At 40.5% G+C, this 18,221-nt stretch overlaps 1 protein-coding gene across 3 annotated transcripts in view; it reads right to left on the reverse strand.

Annotated features, from left to right (window-relative positions):
- Nucleotides 1-17,143: 17,143 nt before the first annotated feature.
- MYH8 (myosin heavy chain 8) overlaps nucleotides 17,144-18,221 on the reverse strand; it is a 36,826-nt gene continuing 35,748 nt past the window's right edge. For all 3 annotated transcript variants that reach the window (XM_004603907.2, XM_012931687.2, XM_012931686.2), the window contains exons 37-38: nucleotides 17,508-17,603; nucleotides 17,144-17,305 (exon numbers count right to left, since the gene is read on the reverse strand). In XM_004603907.2, coding sequence (XP_004603964.1) covers nucleotides 17,153-17,305; nucleotides 17,508-17,603 — 249 coding nt within the window. In that variant the 3' untranslated portion in view covers nucleotides 17,144-17,152. The remainder of the gene's footprint in view (nucleotides 17,306-17,507; nucleotides 17,604-18,221) is intronic.

Here is an 18,221-nt window from a genome sequence, read left to right on the forward strand (position 1 = left end):
AGTCTCTAGTCTGTATTCCGCCCGCATCACCCTTCCCCCACATGACCTCCAACCACATTTTATTTGGTGGTCCCTTCCCTGAGTTACCCAGAATGAGAGACCAGCCTCCAAGCCATGGAGACAATCTCCTGGTACTTATTTCTACTATTCTTGGACGTTAGTCTTATAGTCTATTATTCTATATTCCACAGATGAGTGCAATCTTTCTATGTCTGTCTCTCTCTTTCTGACTCATTTCACTTAGCATGATACTTTCCATGTTGATCCACTTATATGCAAATGTCATGACCTCATTTTTTCTAACAGCTGCATAGTATTCCATTGTATAGATGTACCAGAGTTTCTTCAATCAGTCATCTGTTCTAGGGCACTCGGGTTTTTTCCAGATTCTGGCTATTGTAAACAGTGCTGCGGTGAACATATAAGTACATATATCACTTCGGCTATACTTTTTGGCTTTTCTGGGATATATTCCCAGAAGTGGTATTGCTGGGTCAAATGGGAGCTCAACCTCTAGTTTTTTGAGAATCGTCCATACTGTTTTCCAAAAGGGCTGAACTAGCCGGCATTCCAACCAGCAGTGTAGAAGGGTCCCTTTCTCCCCACATCCTCTCCAACAGCGGTTGCTTTTGTTCTTTTGGATGTGTGCTAGTCTCTGTGGTGTGAGGTGGTATCTCATGGTTGTTTTGATCTGCATCTCTCTGACGATTAGTGATGCAGAGCACTTTTTCATGTGCCTTTTGGCCATTCGTATCTCTTCCTTGGTAAAGTTTCTGTTCATTTCTTCACCCCATTTTTTGATGGGGTTGGATGTTTTCTTCTTCTTGCCTAACTCCTACGGCAAGAACTTCCAGTACTATATTGAATAGGAGTGACAAGAGTGGGCAACCTGGTCTTGTCCCTGATCTTAGAGGAAAGGCTTTTAGTTTCTCCCTATTGAAAATGATGCTTGCCCATGGGATTGTGGTAGATGGCTTTGTCTATACTGAGGAAAGTTCCTTCAATATCCAATTTTCTGAGAATTTTCATCACAAATGGGTGTTGGATCTTGTCAAATGCTTTCTCCATATCTATTGATATGATCATATGATTTTATCTTTTATTTTATTGATGATGGATTAGGTTGATTAACTTGCAAATGTTAAACCATCCTTGGATTCCTGAGATGAATCCTACTTGGTCATGGTATATGATCTTTTTGATGAGTCATTGGATTCTGTTTGCTAGGATTTTGTTAAGGATCTTTGCATCTCTGTTCATCAGGGATATTGGCCTGTAATTCTCTTTCTTTACGACATTTCTGTCTGATTTTTTGTATCATGGTGATATTTGATTCATGGAAACTGTTTGAAAGTGTTTCTGATTCTTTACTTTCCTGGAAAAGCTTAAAAAGGATTGGGAATATGTCCTCTTTGAATATTTGGAAGAATTAACTATGAATTCATCTAGGCCAGGACTTTGTCTTTGTGAAGACTTTTTATTACCATTTCGATTCCTTTGAGGGTTTTAGGTCTGTTCAATCACTCCAGGTCTTGGTTCAACCTTGAAAGGCTTTAGGAATCCGGGAATTGATTAATTTCCTTGAAGTTTTCTTGTTTTGTGTCATAAAGATTCTTAAAGTAATCTCTGAGGATTGTTTGAATTTCTGTAGTTTCTGTTGTGATGTCCCCCTTTTTGTTTCTGATTCAGCTTATTAGGGTTTTCTCACTCCCTTTCTTTGTGAATCTTGCTAGAGTCTTATCGATCTTGTTTATTTTCTCAAAGAACCAGCTCTTGGTTTCATTGATCTTTTGGATTATTTTTTGGGCTTCCATCTCACTAATTTCTGCTCTAAGTTTTATTATTTCATTACTCCTGACTGGCTTGGGTCCCTTTTGTTGGTCATTCACCTAGCTCTTAAGGTGTGAGGTTAGACTACTTATGTGGGCTTGCCCTTCCTGAGGAATGCTTGTAGAGCTATAAACTTTCCTCTTAAGCACAGCTTTTTCTGTGTCCCATATGTTCTGGTAACTTGTGTCTTCATTCTTGTTCATTCCAGGAGACTTTTGATTTCCTCTTTGATTTCCTTTCTAAGCCACTTATTGTTCAGTAGTGAGCTGTTTAATTTTCAGGTGCTTGATTTGATTTTTTGTTTGTGTGTGTGATTTACTTCTATTTTCAGTGCCTCATAGTCTGAGAACATCGCTGATACTATCTCTGTCTTCTTAACTTAATGGAGGTATTTTTTGTGGCCCAGCATGTGGTCTATCTTGGAGAATGTCCCATGTGCTCTTGAGAAGAATGTGTATTCAGCTTTTTGATGATGAAGTGTCCTGTATATATCTTTCTTCCATTTATTTTCTCAGATAAAGTATGTCCTTGCTAAGCTTGAGTCTGGTTGATCTATTGAGAGGTGATAAAGCAGTGCCAAAATCTCCTACTAGTATTCTGTTGCTATCAGTGTCTTTCTTCAAGTCTCTGAGTTGTCGTTTTAAGTATTTTGCTGGTGCCTCACTAGGCGCATGTACATTTAGTAGTGTAAATTCTTCCTAGATCAATAAAAACTTCATTGTCTCTTGTGACCTTCTTCAATCTGAAATCAATGTGGTCTGATACCAGAATGGCCATCCCAGCTTTTTTGAGGGAGTTAAACAACTTGTAGAATTGTTTTCCAGCCTTTGACTGTCTCTGTTTGCTCTTACTATTCAGATGTGTTTCAGATGTGTTTCTTGTAGGGAGAAGATTGTTAGGTTCAATTTTTAGATCCATCCTGCCCATCTTTGTATTTTAATTGTTGCATTAAGCCCAATGACATTGAGAGACGTTATTGTTATGGATGTCCTATCTTTCTCTTGAAGTTTGGTGCATTTGAGGGGGTTGTCTTGCCTTAAAGTAGTCCATTTAGTTGTTTTTTTGGTGTGTGTTTTTTTTCTAACCATGGTTTTGAGTCTCTGAAGTTCCTGAGTTTTTGTTTGTCTGTGAAACTGTATGTTGTTCATTCTGATATCTAAGTGGGTAAAGTACTTTTGGTAAGGCATTTATTTCATGATTTTTTTTCTCTGTATCCCACCACTGTCTTGGGGCCCTGAGATTTTCATCAGATAAGTTGGCTGTAAATCTTAAGGATGCTCCATTATAGGCAATTTTTTTCTTTGATCTTTCAGCTTTCCTAATTTTACCACTGTCTATGGTTTTCATCATTCTGATCAGAATGTGTCTTGGAGCATTTTTATTTCAATTTCTTTTAGCTGGTACCCTTTGGATCTCCTAAATTTGATCACATGTGCTCTTCAGCTCTGGGAACATTTTAGCAATTATGTCTTTGGCAGTTTCTTCTTCATCAGGGTTTTCTTCCTGTCCCTCTGGGACTCCAATTATTCTTATGTTATTCCTCTTGGCTTCATCCTGATTTTCTCTTGACATTTTTTGGTTTATTTTGAGGGATTTTTTTCCATTTTCTGCTGTTGTCTTGAGATTCTCTGCACCTCATCTTGGAGCCCATTGATTCTGCTCAACAGCTGTTACTCTGATGCTGAGGCCTTCAACTGATTTTTTCATTTTACCTACCAAATTTTTTAGGTCTGTCATTTCTGCTTCTAATTTTGTTTGCATTTTCCTCACTTCTGCTCTCAGATCCTCTCATATTTTATTAGCAGTGTGTTCCAGTGCTTGTTTGAGCTCCTTATACATCCTTAAAAGCTCCATTTAATTTTTTTTTACCTGAGAGGTTATAGAGTTCACTATTACTGTTTGATTCATCTGGGCCAGTAACTTCAATCATTAAGCGTGGTGTGTTTCTCTGTTGCTTTAACATTGAGCCCTTTGCACTTTGGAGTTTTTTCTCATATTGTTTTATGCTTTTGCTACTACAATTGGGCTCTCTTTTGCTTTTTACCATGGCTTATTGATAGGTAAAAGGACATTGCTAAACCATGCACGTGACATAAAGGAAAGAGAAAAGCAATATAGAATTATTAGTGCTTGATGGAATTGGGTGTGCCTCAGGGGCACTGTTGTGGGTGTAACTCAATAAACCTAAACTTCCTGTGGGACGGGCAAGGACAGTCCAATGTTATCCAACGTCTGAATACTATATGCTTCATCAATTCTCTGCCTGGGGATCTATATTTTGCTGTATCTACCAGTTTTGAGTTGAAGTTTCATATATGAGCCAAATATACTTCTATAGCTTTCAGCTTCCTCAAGTTTTCCATATGCTTATGATGTTCTTAATATTTCTTCCTATTTCCCAGCTCTCTAGAGATCTTGATCTTGCTTTGTCTATTATGTTCCTGACTTTCCACTGATTTGGTTCATAATTATAAAAAAAAAACTGCCATGGGGAGGGACCAGCCTATATCTCTGATCCATCAGATTTCCATACTTGCAAACTGAAATTAACTAGCTATACAGCCAGTTTTCTTTGCCAGTTCCTGGCTACAGAAAGGATAACAAAACACACTACCTTCAACTCCTTTATTTTTTCTTCCTGCTGCTTCTCTGGTTCCCGTGCAATTTTCAGATTGGGGCAGCGGGGGTTGGGGGTGAGAGGCATGTCTCATATGCTCACTGGTTCCTGTGGCACATTCTTTCTACAAATCCACACTGAAGGCTCCATGTTGGGGTGTCAATTATGTTGGAGTTAAACTGGATTTTCCTTCATCTGTGAGTTCTTGAGAATTGTATGAAAGATTTGCATTCAAAACTTGGAAGACTGATAGTTAGTTTATTGTACAGATAAAGAGATGGATCCTCATCTCTCCTCAGATTTTCAGGCCTCTCCTTTACCCGTGAATGACATCACTGTCCTGTCCTTGATGTTGTGTGATGTGGGTGAGACTCAGCACCTTACTACTACCTGGGTATCAGAGCCCTGCCTGAACGTGGACTTTCTTGAACATTTGAGCCATGCCTATATTCTGCTGCTGTCCGGCCCCAAGTGACCCACCTGTGCTGGGCCCATGGCTGGGCAGGCCACCCTACCTGGAGGTCTTGGGAGAGACAAGCATCCAGAGAGCGTGTCCTCAGAGAGGTGGCGGTGGCAGGGTTGCTGGGGCTTCCTTCTATCTGCTGCCAATACTATCCCCAGCCATCCTATTCTCCATTCTGATTGGCTACCTGATCCATGGGTGCGGATTTACAGCAACCTGGATCTTCACCCCTTAGCTCTTGCTGTATCAGCTCCATCATTTACAATACTGTTAATTATTAATTTTTCAATTGTTCCTGGTATCGTGTAAGGGCAAAAACTAGAGACTGAGATGCCCAAAGAAGTGATCTAACTCCTGAATTGGTGGGATGAAGCTTTGACTACTGAGGGCGTCTTTGTGCATGGCTTCTCTCTTTACTGGAGTCTTGAGGGCAAAGGCTGCACGTGACCTACCTGCAATCTCTCTTCATTAGTGTAATGGAGCTTAGGTGACTTGGGTCTCAGGAGGCATTTTGACTGCTGACTTGACTCCCTACCAAATGTGGTGGGGCATGGGGTCTCATGGTTTACCTCATGGTATGCCTAAATTTTGACCACTGTGAAAATTTAAGTGGCTTAAATTCCCTAGTGGTTCTCAGGAGACCTAGGATTAATTCCTGTGATACTCACCAATAAGGCTTGTGGTTCAGTATTGTAGCTCAAGGATGCAGTGATTCTTTGTGATTAGAAGAGTTTTAGATAGATAACTATATGAAGATCATACACCTGCATCCCTTATTATAACAATAAACCTGTAAACAGCCAAGCAATTTATAATTGTTTAAAAACAAAAAAAAAAGAGGAAAAGTTAAGGTGCAAACTTATAGCTAGTACATATGGAAGTTCTGGAGATAGTAAAATAAAATATGATGATTTTCAGACTGTATTTTAAATTTCAAAGTTGCTGAAAGGCCAATCTTAACAATTTCAAAGCACAAAATATATTTATGGCATGATAAAGATATTACTTAATATGGAAATATTAATAAAATTATAATGTATCAATCCAACATGCCTATCCCTTAAACTTGCACAATCACTTGTATCACTTGTAGTCCCATTGATATTCGATTTGCTCGAGTGGGTGCCAGTAAGGTCTCCATTTGTCCTTGTTGCGTGCTAGTGCAGCCCAATGATATCAGGAACAGGAAGAGCCTCAAATCATTCATTTAAGGATTTGACAAAGAAATCTGACCATCTAGTTGGTGGGTGGCCACGAGGTCTTCTGACGTCCGTGGAATGCAGTCGGTAACAGCCCTAGTCCAGCAGTAGTCTCTAAATCCCACTACATGACCGGCCCATCTGATTTTTGATGCCTTGGCAAACAAGACAGCATCCCTGAATTTTGACTGTCGACAGAGGTCAGAACTCCGGATTCCTTCTCTCACTTGAGTGAGACATGATATTCCCAGCATAGCTCTTTTGATTCTTCTTTGGGATACCCTAATAGCATTCTGATCCTGTTTGCGTAGGGCCTGGGTCTCTGAGGCGCATGTTAGTGCAGGAAGAACGGTGGAATTGTAAAGATGTGCCCAGAGTCGGAGGTTCTTCGTTTTCTTAACCACTTCTTTGAAACTCTTGAAGGCATTCCACGCTGTTCTCTTCCTCCTGCGCAGTTCTGGCACCAAGTCGTTCCTCATGTTGATTTCTCGACACAGGTATACATAGCTGCTGCATTTGAAGATGTTCGTTCCATTGAGAGCAAATGGAACCTCAGGGACCAGTTTGTTTTTCATGACCATCATCTTGTTGAGATTCAGCTGCAATCCAACCTTTCCACACTCGTGGTCGAAGTCGGCCAGCATTTGTGCCACTTGGCTAATGTTTGGTGTTATGAGAAGGATGTCATCAGCGAAGCGGAGGTGGTGTAATTGCCGACCGTCTATTTCACTCCCATTTCTTCCCATTCCAGTTGTCACATGATGTTCTCGAGGGCGGCACTGAAGAGTTTCAGTGAAATGGTATCACCCTGCTGCACCCCTCTCTTTATATCAATGATCATTTCCTTGTAGAATGGTGAGATCCTGGTGGTGAATCCACAATACAGATCATGGAGGATTTTGATATACTGAGTTTGGATGCCCTGTTTGGCCAGGGCTTTGATGACTGCCTCAGTCTCAACAGAACCAAAGGCCTTCTTTAAGTCGATGAACGTTAGACAGAGCGGAATCTTGAACTCTCGCGAAACTTCAATGAGTTTGGTCACTGTGTGGATATAGTCTATTGTGCTGAATCCCCTTCGGAACCCAGCTTGCTCGCATGGTTGTCCTTGGTCTAGTGTTCTGCCTATTCTATTCAGGATGACACTAGTGAACAACTTGTAGATGACAGACAGCAGGCAGATTGGGCGATAGTTGCCGATGTTGTGGATGTCTCCCTTCTTGTACAACAGAACGGTCCTACTGGTTTTCCACTGAGACAGAACCTTGCATTCAGACAGGTAGCATGTGAAGAGTCAGGGCAGTGTATCGATGAGTACTGGCGGCAGATTCTTCAGGTGTTCGGGTCTGACCTTGTCCGGACCAGGTGCTGTTCGCGTCTTTACTAATGAAATGGCGTGTTGGATTTCAGAAGGGAGAACGTTGGGAACTACATATCCATCCTGCAGAATTTGGTATGTGGGCAGGTGGACATGGCTGTCAAAGAGATCCAAGTAGAAGTCGTGAATAATCCTCTCCATTGCCTTTCTGGACGATGTGATAGATCTATGAGGACGTCGGAGGGCAGTCATCTTGGTCTTGTAGTTGGTGAAGGACAGGCGAACGCTGTGAATACTTTTCCTGGCTTCTGCTGCACTGGCCAACACTGCTGTTCTTCTCTCTTTGAGGTCTTCCTTTATTGCATCTCAGCACAGCTTTGTGAGCTCGGACGTTAGCTTGTGGTTGCTGAGGCTCGCGCGAAACCATGTTGATGAATAAGCTTGAGAGTTTCCAAAGACAGGTGTCTGTTTGTGGCTTTCTCACTCTCGGCATTCTTCGCACAGACATGGAGGTGCTGAACCAGTCGATTATATTCTTCGTCGATGTTGTCAAGGACGGCATCTTCCCACATTACTGTTATAGTGCCAAAGAGCTCCCACTTGGTGGTCATTCTGGGAGTTGCCTTCTTAGACTTAAATTTTGCAGACTTTTCTCCCCGCTCTGTGAAGTAGAATTTTTCATGAAGGAGACGGTGGTCCGATCCCATTTGGAATTTTGGGACAACAGCAACATCGGTCAGGCAAAACCTTGGATTGAATATGATGTGGTCAATTTCATTGTGGAACTGTCCACTGGTAGACTCCCATGTCCAGCGTTTAGATTCGGCCTTCTGGAACTGTGAGTTACCATGGATGGTCTTGGTTGACATGATGAATTCAGACAGTCTCTCACCCTGATTGTTCCATTCTAGGCCACGTGTCCCAATGTGGAGTTCTTCGGGCGACCTTCTCAGACCTATCTTGGTATTAAAATCACCAACAATGGTCTTGTAGAAGGTGTGGCCTTCTTTATAGAATTTCTCCAGTTCCATATAGAACCTCTCAATTTCTTCTTCATCGTATTTGGAAGTTGGTGCGTAGACGATGAAGATAGAAACTGCAGGCAGTGAGCCACATCTATTTAAGTGTAATCATCCAGTTTGGGTTGTTAGGCATTCGAATGAATCAATGCTCATGGCCAAGTTCTGTTGACAAGGACACCGATGTCACCAATGCCTCTATTGTCACATGTTCCGAGTAATAATTCTTCTCCAGTGTTGAAAACGGCATGATGTAATTGATGTCTCCTCCTTTTGGTCAGACCAATGATGTCGTACTTGATCTTCTGCGCTTGCACCACCATGTCGTCGATGGATGCTTCTGATGCCAGTGTCTGTGCATTGAAAGTACAGACAATCATTTTAATCTTTCTTCATTTTGGCAGTCTAGTTCGTCCCTGAGATTTTTTTTCAGCCTCTCTCTGCTTATCTTTCTTAACACTGCCGTACTGCGGCTCTCTCAGTGACAGGTGAATGAGGCCAATTGTTGTGACTATTGTTGGCATATCGAATATGCGACAGGTAGCTTGCTAGGCGCTGCCGTGCAGTCGGGATACTCTCGGTAGCTTGCCGGGCTCTATTTTAAACTTGCACAGTAAAATAATAAAATAAAGAAAACTTTAGGTGCAAAACTAAAAAAGAAATACAGATTTTTGATGCCAAAAACTGCAAAAACATATTAAATAAATTTTTTAAAATTATAAACTTAACATTTTATATATTTCTAGTTAATGAAAATTTTAATATCTTACATTTATAGGAATATACAATATATTTAATGTTTGGACTGGGGCAATAACACAGCAAGTAGGGCATTTGCCTTGCATGTGGCTCACCTGGGTTTGATTCCTCCATCCGTCTCAGAGAGCCCGGCAAGCTACCAAGAGTATCCTGCCTGCATGGCAGAGCCTGGAAAGCTATCCGTGGTGTATTTGATATGCCAAAAACAGTAACAAGACTCACAAGGGAGATGTTACTGGTGACCACTCGAGCAAATCGATGAACAATGGGACAACAGTGCTAGAGTGCTATTTAATGTTTGAAACTTTATTTAAACACCATGATTTAAAAAGTTGTTCGTAATACAGTTAACTTCAAATATTCAATGTTCAACACCAATCCAATTACCAGTGTCCCCAGTTTTCTAACTCCTAAGTCAGTCCCCTTACGAAGCACAAAATAATTTACTTTAGATACTTTTTTACAACATATATGTCAGGCCACAGATTCAGCAAACATGCAGGGAGCAAGGCAGAGTTAAACAGAATAGAGTTTATTAGAGCTCAGTGCTGAGAGCTCTCAAGCCAAGGAACTCAGAGAGCTCTGACTGTCCAACTGTCCAGTTTGTCTTCAATTCATAAAATTTTGCACACATTCATCCAAATTTTCCAGCTCTTCTCTGGACATAGCAGGGGTATAGAAGCGAAGATGGGCAGTCAGTACATCCTGCTCAGATTGGGACATGCATCTTGTCTCGGAGCAGTTTCTTTCCTGCTCTTTATCTGTATGGACAGCTGTCCTGCTGCCCAGGTGGTTTAGCCCTTGGCTGGACTTTGTCCCTGAGTTTCATAACTATTACTATTAGCTTTTATCTATTGACTTTATTAACTCCCACGGTTAACCCATATTGTTCAATCTGTCTCACAGTGGCTTTACTGAAGTCATTGTCTGAGGATTTACTGAACTGTTAGGTGCTAGTTGAGCCTCCAGTGTTGTTTGCTCACTGAGTTAGTGGACCTCTATGCGATGTTCTCATCTTATTTGCTGTGCTCATATTGGGCTATCCATACTGTGAAATGAGTAACCCTGAATTTGAAATTTGAAATGTAGTATTCTAATTATTGTTCTACCAAGTAACTATCACTGTAGTATCTCCCCAATTAAAAAAAATGTCACCACAACCAGATAATATATAGTCTAGAGTCATGAGATAATATAGCATATAGGACACTTGCATGCAGCAGACCTTGGTTCAATATCCAGTACCCTATATGGTTCCCCCAAGACCACTAGGAGTGATTCCTGAGCATAGCCAGCTGTGGCCCCAAAACTTAATAATGTATAGTACATATTTTTCTCAGATTTATTTTTAATTATTTTTATTAAAGGCCATGATTTACTAATAGTTGACTGCCACTCTACTCGCAACTATCGATTTGACAGGCACATTACAAAGTTTCAGAAACTGGCCGCAAGCAGCCGGGCGCTTCTGAGAGCTTGCTTTTAAGTCTTTCTCTGGACATTGGCCGTTGATGGGATTACACATACCTGGGTTCCTCTGCCGGTACCTTCATGCATGAGGCCTGTCTGAACGTGTGGAGAGGGGCCTCCAGCATGGCTGTAGCTAGGTTCTGGTGGTCTTCGGCTGCCAGGAGCTCTGCTCAAGATAGGGAGGGAAGCTGGAGCCCATCCCCTCCGAAGGGTCCCAGGGAAGACAGCAGGCATGCGGGCAAGAGACTCTCTGCCATATTTTTAGCCTTCTTCTCCTTCTGGGAGAAACTGGCAGTCTTCTGAGAGTTTCCTGCCCACATGGGACAGCCTTGCAAGCTCCCCATGGTGTATTCATATGCAAAATTCAGTAACAAGCTGGATCTCATTCCCCTGACCCTGAAGAACCCCCAGTGCAACATCGTTAGGAGGGCCGAGTCGAGATGGACTTCTAAGATCTCAGGGAAAGGACGAAATGAGATGTTACTGAGCCCGCCCGAGAAATCGGTGATTAACGGGATTTCATGATCGTGATCATGATTACAAAGTTTCAGTTGTTGCTGCTTATATCTCATGTTTTCAGTTCTGTTGAATCTGTGTTTTGATATATGGCTACACCCCTCACTCTTATCACTGGTGTGACTCAAGTCCTGATGCCTGTTAACCCATTACATGTTCTCTTCTCCCCCTCCCATTCTTGATTTCCTCTCTTTTCTCTCTCCTCTCTAAATACTGTTGTCAATGATGATCTATAAGCATCCCCCTTTTATTAGATGTCCTCATCCAGTATTGTGTATACCACAGATAAGTGAGACCATCCTGTGTTTGTCTTTCTTCTTCTGACTTACTTTACTCACCTTATCTTCCAACTCAAACCATGTTGCATAATTTCATTGTTCTTTGCAGCTGTATAGTATTCCATTGTACACATATACATTGTACAAATGTATTCCAAATCTTCATAATCCATTCATCTGTCGCTGTTGTTGGACACCTAGGTTGATTCCCTATCTTGGCTATTATACTGAGTGCAGCAATAAGTAATGGAGTACATATGTCCTTTTGAGAGTGTTTTTATGTCCTTAAGATGGATGCCCAAAAGTGGAATTGCGGGTCTTATGGCAAGTTCTATTCTAAATTTAATGAGAGCTCTCCATACTGTTTTTCACTGGGTTTGTACTAGACAACATTCGCACCAGGTGGGTAAGAGTCCACATCCCCACCAACAGAGATTTCCCTACTGTATTTGATATGTACCATTGTCATTGGCATGAGATAGTGTCTCATAGTCATCTTGATTTGGATTTCTCTGATGATTAGTGATGCTAAGCATTTTTTTCACGTGCCTACTGACTGGCCCTCTTCCTCTGAGAAATGTCTATTTTTCCCTCTCCCCATTTGTTGATAGGGCTTCTGATTTCTTTCATTCTGCAAAATTATTTTGAAATTTATCTATTTTTGTGTTAAAATATTTTGCTAATAATATTTGATTGTACGAGTTTACCACAAATATATTTTATTTTCTTATAGATGGATGCTTAAGTTATTTCTAATTTTTGACTACTACAAAATAATATGCTTTGTATATTAATATCATGATATGCCAAATACAGTAACAATAACATGTGTCATTCCCCTGACCCTGAAAAGATCCTCCAATCTTTTGGAGTAAGGAGTAAGGAGAGGATGCTAAAATCTCAGAGCTGGGACGAATGGAGACATTACTAGTGCCCGCTTGAGTAAAACAATGGGATGACTAGTGACAGTGATACAGTGATGGTTGTATAGATGCATGTTTTTATTTTTTCCATGGTAAAAACATGTGTAGGCATAAAGTGATTAAAGCTAGAATGTAATATAATGTTTTCCAAAGTATTGGGACATTTTTCATTACCAGTAGCAGGTATGAGAAGTCCAGTTACTATACTTGTGGGAAAACACTTGGACTTGAGGTCATTACAGCAGTGTGTGGTGATTTTGTTTTCATTGTTATTTTACTAATTACTTGTGAAGTTAGTAATTTTTGATGTGTCTATTTCCAATCTGTGTATTTCTTGTTGAATTTATTTTTGTTGAATTTTAGATATTTTATATAGTCTGAAATGTAATTTACAATTAACTTTTCTGTGTATGATATTTTCATTCTTCATATTAGTGTTTTTAAAATAAAATAAACTTTCTTGAAATCCAGTGCATTGATTTTTTTCTCTTTAATGATTTGTGCTTTAGGTGTGGTATCTCAGAAATCTTTACTTAAGTAAAGGTTCAAAACTCTACCCATGTTTATTTATAAAAATCTCATGATAATAATTTGGCTTCTTCTTTGATTTAAAATTATATCTGGAGGGTATTATCAAAAAAATTTTGCCACACCTGGGAGTGCTCAGGGTTTGCTCCTGGCTCTATCGTCAGGAATAACTTTTGCAGGCACAGAGGTCCATGTGGGATGCTGAGGATTAAAACCAGGTTGGCTATGAGCAAGGTATGTTCCTAACATTCTATATTATCATTCTGGTTCAAGTGTTTTTAATAGTTTTTTTTTGTAAATAAGATACTTTATTTAAACGCCATGACTTACAAAGTTGTTCATAATACAGTTGTTATGGATTCTTAATGTTCAAACACCAATTCCACCACCTTCCCTCCACCACTGTGCCCATTTACCAAACCATCTTCTACCCTGCCCTCTCAGTAGGGTGATAATAGTTTATTTTATAGTGCTTGTTACATCTAAATACCTAATTAAATTACCAAAAATACTTCAGTAAAAGAAAATCTGCCCTGCAAAGGGCATCCTGGAGTTCTCAGTCAGGGGAACTGGTTTGTCCATGAATTTCAGCTGTTTGGCCTCATCTCCTCAGAGATTTAGTCATGAATCAGTAGAACGGAGCCTTGTGGATGAGTCAACTTGGTAGCAGCCGTGAAAGGTTCCAAGTCTTTAAATTAAAAATAGAACTATTTACATTGATTTTAGACATATTTATTTACATTGTGCCTGCATAATTTATACTGTAAACAAATGAGGCTGGTAAAGAGATGAAAGAATGGGAGAAATGTTAGAAAGTCTAAGAGTGAAGTTCATAAAATACACCTGTGCCTAGATTTAATTTTTGATTCACTGCCTGCTTTTTGTTTTGAAATCAAATCAGTCATGTTTATGCTCATTTTACCTTTTTTTTTCTTTTTGGGTCACATCCAGCAATGCACAGGGGTTACTCTGCACTCAGGAATTACTCCTGGCAGTGCTCAGGGAACCACATGGGATGCTGGGATTCGAACCTGGGTTGGCCACGTGCAAGGCAAGTGCCCTACCCACTGTACTATCACTCCAGCCCCTCACCTACCATTTAAAATTGTCCTCCCTATTAAGTTCTCTCTCCACCTATCTCCCTCTCTTTTTATCCTTCTCTTTCATCTATTAGAAACATTATGCAGCTGCTAATTTTATAATACATCTATAAATAGCCCACTTATCTTCATATTCCAATGCATTTCTCTAGTCTAAACCACTGTAATTTTTAAATCTTTTATAGTATGCCCCAAACATTTGCCCTCTTATCCACTTCTAGAAGACAAGCTCCCAGAGGGGAGGAGATATGGTTCACTGACCTAGCTACAAAACAGAATAGTATCAAACAACATTCAACTTAAGGAATAGGTAAATGGTCCTGTGGATGAGATCCTCTAGAAATGTTTTACCATTAATTAAAAAATTATAATATTTTAATAAAATAAATCAAGAGCTTGGGAGATAATATAGGATCTAAGACACTTGTTTGGACTTAGCCAACACGTTTGATACCTGGCTCCACACATTGTATCTTGTGCATCGCTAAGAATGAACCCTGAGCACAGAGCTTTGATTAATACCCAAACACAGTAGTGTGGTCCAGATATCACTCTCCCCAAGTAAATAAAATAAAATTCAGCAAGCAAGAGATGTGTGTGTGTGTATGTGTAGTGGCTGGTGGAAAAAAGTGATGCTACCTAATAAAGTAAGCACAAAATACTCTATGAATACATTTCATCATCATCATCATCATCATCATCATCATCATCATCATCATCATCATCATCATCATCATCATCCCGTTGATCATTGAATTTCTCGAGGTAACAATTCGTCCAGGCCTGAGATTTTAGAAGCCTTTCTCTACTCGTCATTCCCAACTATGCTGCATTGGAGGCTCTTTCAGGGTCAGGGGAATGAAACCCAGCTTGTTACTGGTTTTGGCATATAAATACAACATGGGGACCTTGTGAGGTTCTCCCATATGGTCAGGAAACTCCCGGTAGTTTGCCAGGTTTTTCCAGAGGGAGAAGTAGGCTGTAAGATATTGCGCGGACATGAAGCGATCTGAGCAGGCTTGGAGGTCTCAGCCCCAGGTCCCACACATCTGGGTTCCTCTGCAGGTGCCTTCATGCATGAGGCTCGTCTGAACATGTGGAGAGGGGCCTTGAGCATGGCTGTGGCTGGGCTCCAGAAGTCTTCAGACACTGGGAGCTCTGCTCGGGGCGGGGAGGGAAGCTAAAGACCATCACCTCCGAGAATACATTAACATTATTAACAAGAATAACTATCTCACAGTGATTCAATAAAATTAAAAAATGATACCCAGAGTTCAGTTGAAGATGTGGAGAATTACTCCCCCATGGACTTGGTGCAGGGGGACAGGTACTCTCTGCCCACAGGGCTCCAGGCAGAAGGTAGCCCAGCCCTCAGGGAGGAAGAACCTCTAGGCATTGGGGCTGAAGCCCCAAAGGAATTGTCTGCCCTTCCCCAAATTAACAGTATTAAGATAATCATGCTGCCATGGTGACAGTAGAGCCTGACTGTGACACTGAAGATGAAGAGGATGAGGAAGAAGGAAGGAGTGTTGGTTCTTGCATAATTATCAGGAATTATTGATTCATATTTTCTCTCATGATGTGAAAATAAATACAAGATTCTGGTGACTCCTCTGTTTGAAGATTGCCACAAAATCTAATGTAAGAATTAATAGGGCACTTTTGGAACCAAGTAAACTCCTTCATAGGCCATGATCCAGAGACTCAGAAATAACTCTCGAAAGAGATCTACATGTGGCAGAATTCTCCTGCATCTCTCACAAGGGTTGAGTCATCCTGGGAAAATATGGAGGCAGGGTTGGGGTGGGAGTGGGTAGTTGGGGATCAGTGAGCCAGTTCCTACCCAAACAGAATTGTGGTAGCCAACATCCGCACTCCACAATTGCCTCCTGCTTGGACAAGCCTCATCCAGAAATTAATTTGATGGAACAAATCATGTGGATTTTGTGACTGAAATCTCCAGCTTTCAAGGGGTTTGGGGTTGGCCTACCTCACCCCACCTCCCCATACTTTGGAAGCTCAATAGTCATGCCCATGAACCACCCTTGGTGTCATGTAAACTCTTTCACCTGCCATGATCCAGAGTCTCAGAAATAAATAGATTTCTTTTGAGATCTATAAGCTGCAGCTCTATAAGTGGCAGAATTTTTCCTAGATCTTGTACAAGACTGAGTTGCCTCAGAGAAACTCACAGGAGGGCAGGTGAGCCTACTCATTTGCCCAAACATAGCCCTGACAACTAAAAACCTCCAAACTCCACAATTGTTGCCATGCTTCGGCTGGAACCCCATGCTTGGATGAGCCTCATCCATAAATTAGTTTGTTGGGAAACTCAGGTATGCAGAAACTTGTGACTGAGGTCTCCAGCTTTCACGGGGTTGCAGATGTAACTTGACCCATCTCCCTGTACCTCCAGAAGCCTGGAAGTCACACACATGCCCAAAGCTACCAAGTCAATTAAGAATGTAATCCCAGCTGTTAGAAATTTAACCCCAGTTCATTAGAAATTTTGGATGCCCTGGTGTGCATAACCATGATTTTGGTTTCATGACATCTCAAACTCTATAACACTGATAATCAGGAGTAGCACACCAGATAGGCTAGGGTGTAATATAGGAGGCAACCAATCTTGATTAACAAAATGTAAACACAGAAGTCTAAACCTGTAACAACATTTCAGTAATCTCTTATACAAGGTCTTAATGGCTCCATGATGAGATACAACAATCTTCACTAACTTTCTTCTTTGGAAACATTTTTTGACCATTCTTTTACCAAATTATTTATAGCAAGCAATGCAAAATAAATTATTGAGGGCTTGCTATAGGGGTAATATCAAGAGTGGTTGGAAAAATTGGAAATAATGGTGGTGGGAAGGTGTAATAGGGGTGGGATTGGTGTTGGAATATTGTATGTCTGTAACTAAACAGTTAATAATTATTAAAAAAAAACAAACAATAATACCTAGGTGAGAACCTTATTTGAGAGTAAGTTTTGCCAACAAAAAAAATGACAGCCTAATTTATGTTTATGATAGTTTTTATTTAACCAACATTAAAGGAAGAACAAGCAAGTGACCCCCAAAATATCATAATTTGCATTTTTCTTGGGTCACTTCACCATCTGAGTGAATTACTCTTCGCTTATGACTTTGGTGTGAACCTCGCGGCTCTTCACCCGGAGCTTGTTGACCTGGGACTCGGCAATGTCAGCCCGCTCCTCAGCCTCCTCCAGCTCATGCTGCAGCTTTCGGAACTTGGCAAGGTTGGCATTGGACTGCTCCTCCTGAGTACAGAGAAAGTGGCGAGAGTTAGTTTGTAGTTTTCATTGCACTTGTCATCACACAGGGTTATTTTCTCAGCCCAAATACATTTATGGCTATATATTGTGTATGACTTCCAACCTAGACAATCTTTTAAACTTGTCACAATTTTTTTTCTGCTTTGAAGCACTATTTCCACCCAGCAAAATTCATAGAGATAGTTACCGCCTCTTCAGCTTGTCTCTTGTATGATTTCACTTTGGCCTGTAATTTATCCACCAAGTCCTGCAGCCTGAGAACATTCTTACGGTCTTCTTCAGTCTGAAAGTTTGAAAACATTCTGCTTTTAGCCCAGGTAAATATGCTTAGTATTTTCTCAAATTTGGTCAGTATGAGGCTTCCTTCTTGGTGTTAAAATTAGCGAGTCTTATTTAATGCTCACTATGTGAAGACACTCTATAAAGATCATATACTTCTTTTATCTTTTCCATCCTTCCCTAGAAAGTAGATGCTATCATTCTATTTTACAGGTAATTAAAAAAGGTATGGAATGTTAAGTGACCTGTAGTGTGGTTTAACCTCTATGAAAAACAGTATGGAGCTTTCTAAAGACCATAAGAACAGAACTCCCGTATTTACCAGCCATCTCACACTCAGGTGCATCTACTCCCAAAACACAGAAGCATTAATTTGAAGAGATGCATATACACCTATGTTCATTGCACCACTCTGTATAATAACTAGGGTATGAAAGCAACCTAAGTATTCAGCAACAGAAAAAAAAGAAGTTGATATATATATGCATTATATATACACACACAAATGTGAATACTATGCAGCCAAATGAAAAAATTAAATCATGATGGTTTTGGAGACTGGGATATAATTGGGGGGTGTCATGTTGAGTAAATTAAGCAGAGGTAGAAAGAAAAACTAATA

The sequence above is a fragment of the Sorex araneus genome, chromosome 6, assembly GCF_027595985.1.
Source record: "Sorex araneus isolate mSorAra2 chromosome 6, mSorAra2.pri, whole genome shotgun sequence".
NCBI lineage: Eukaryota > Metazoa > Chordata > Mammalia > Eulipotyphla > Soricidae > Sorex > Sorex araneus.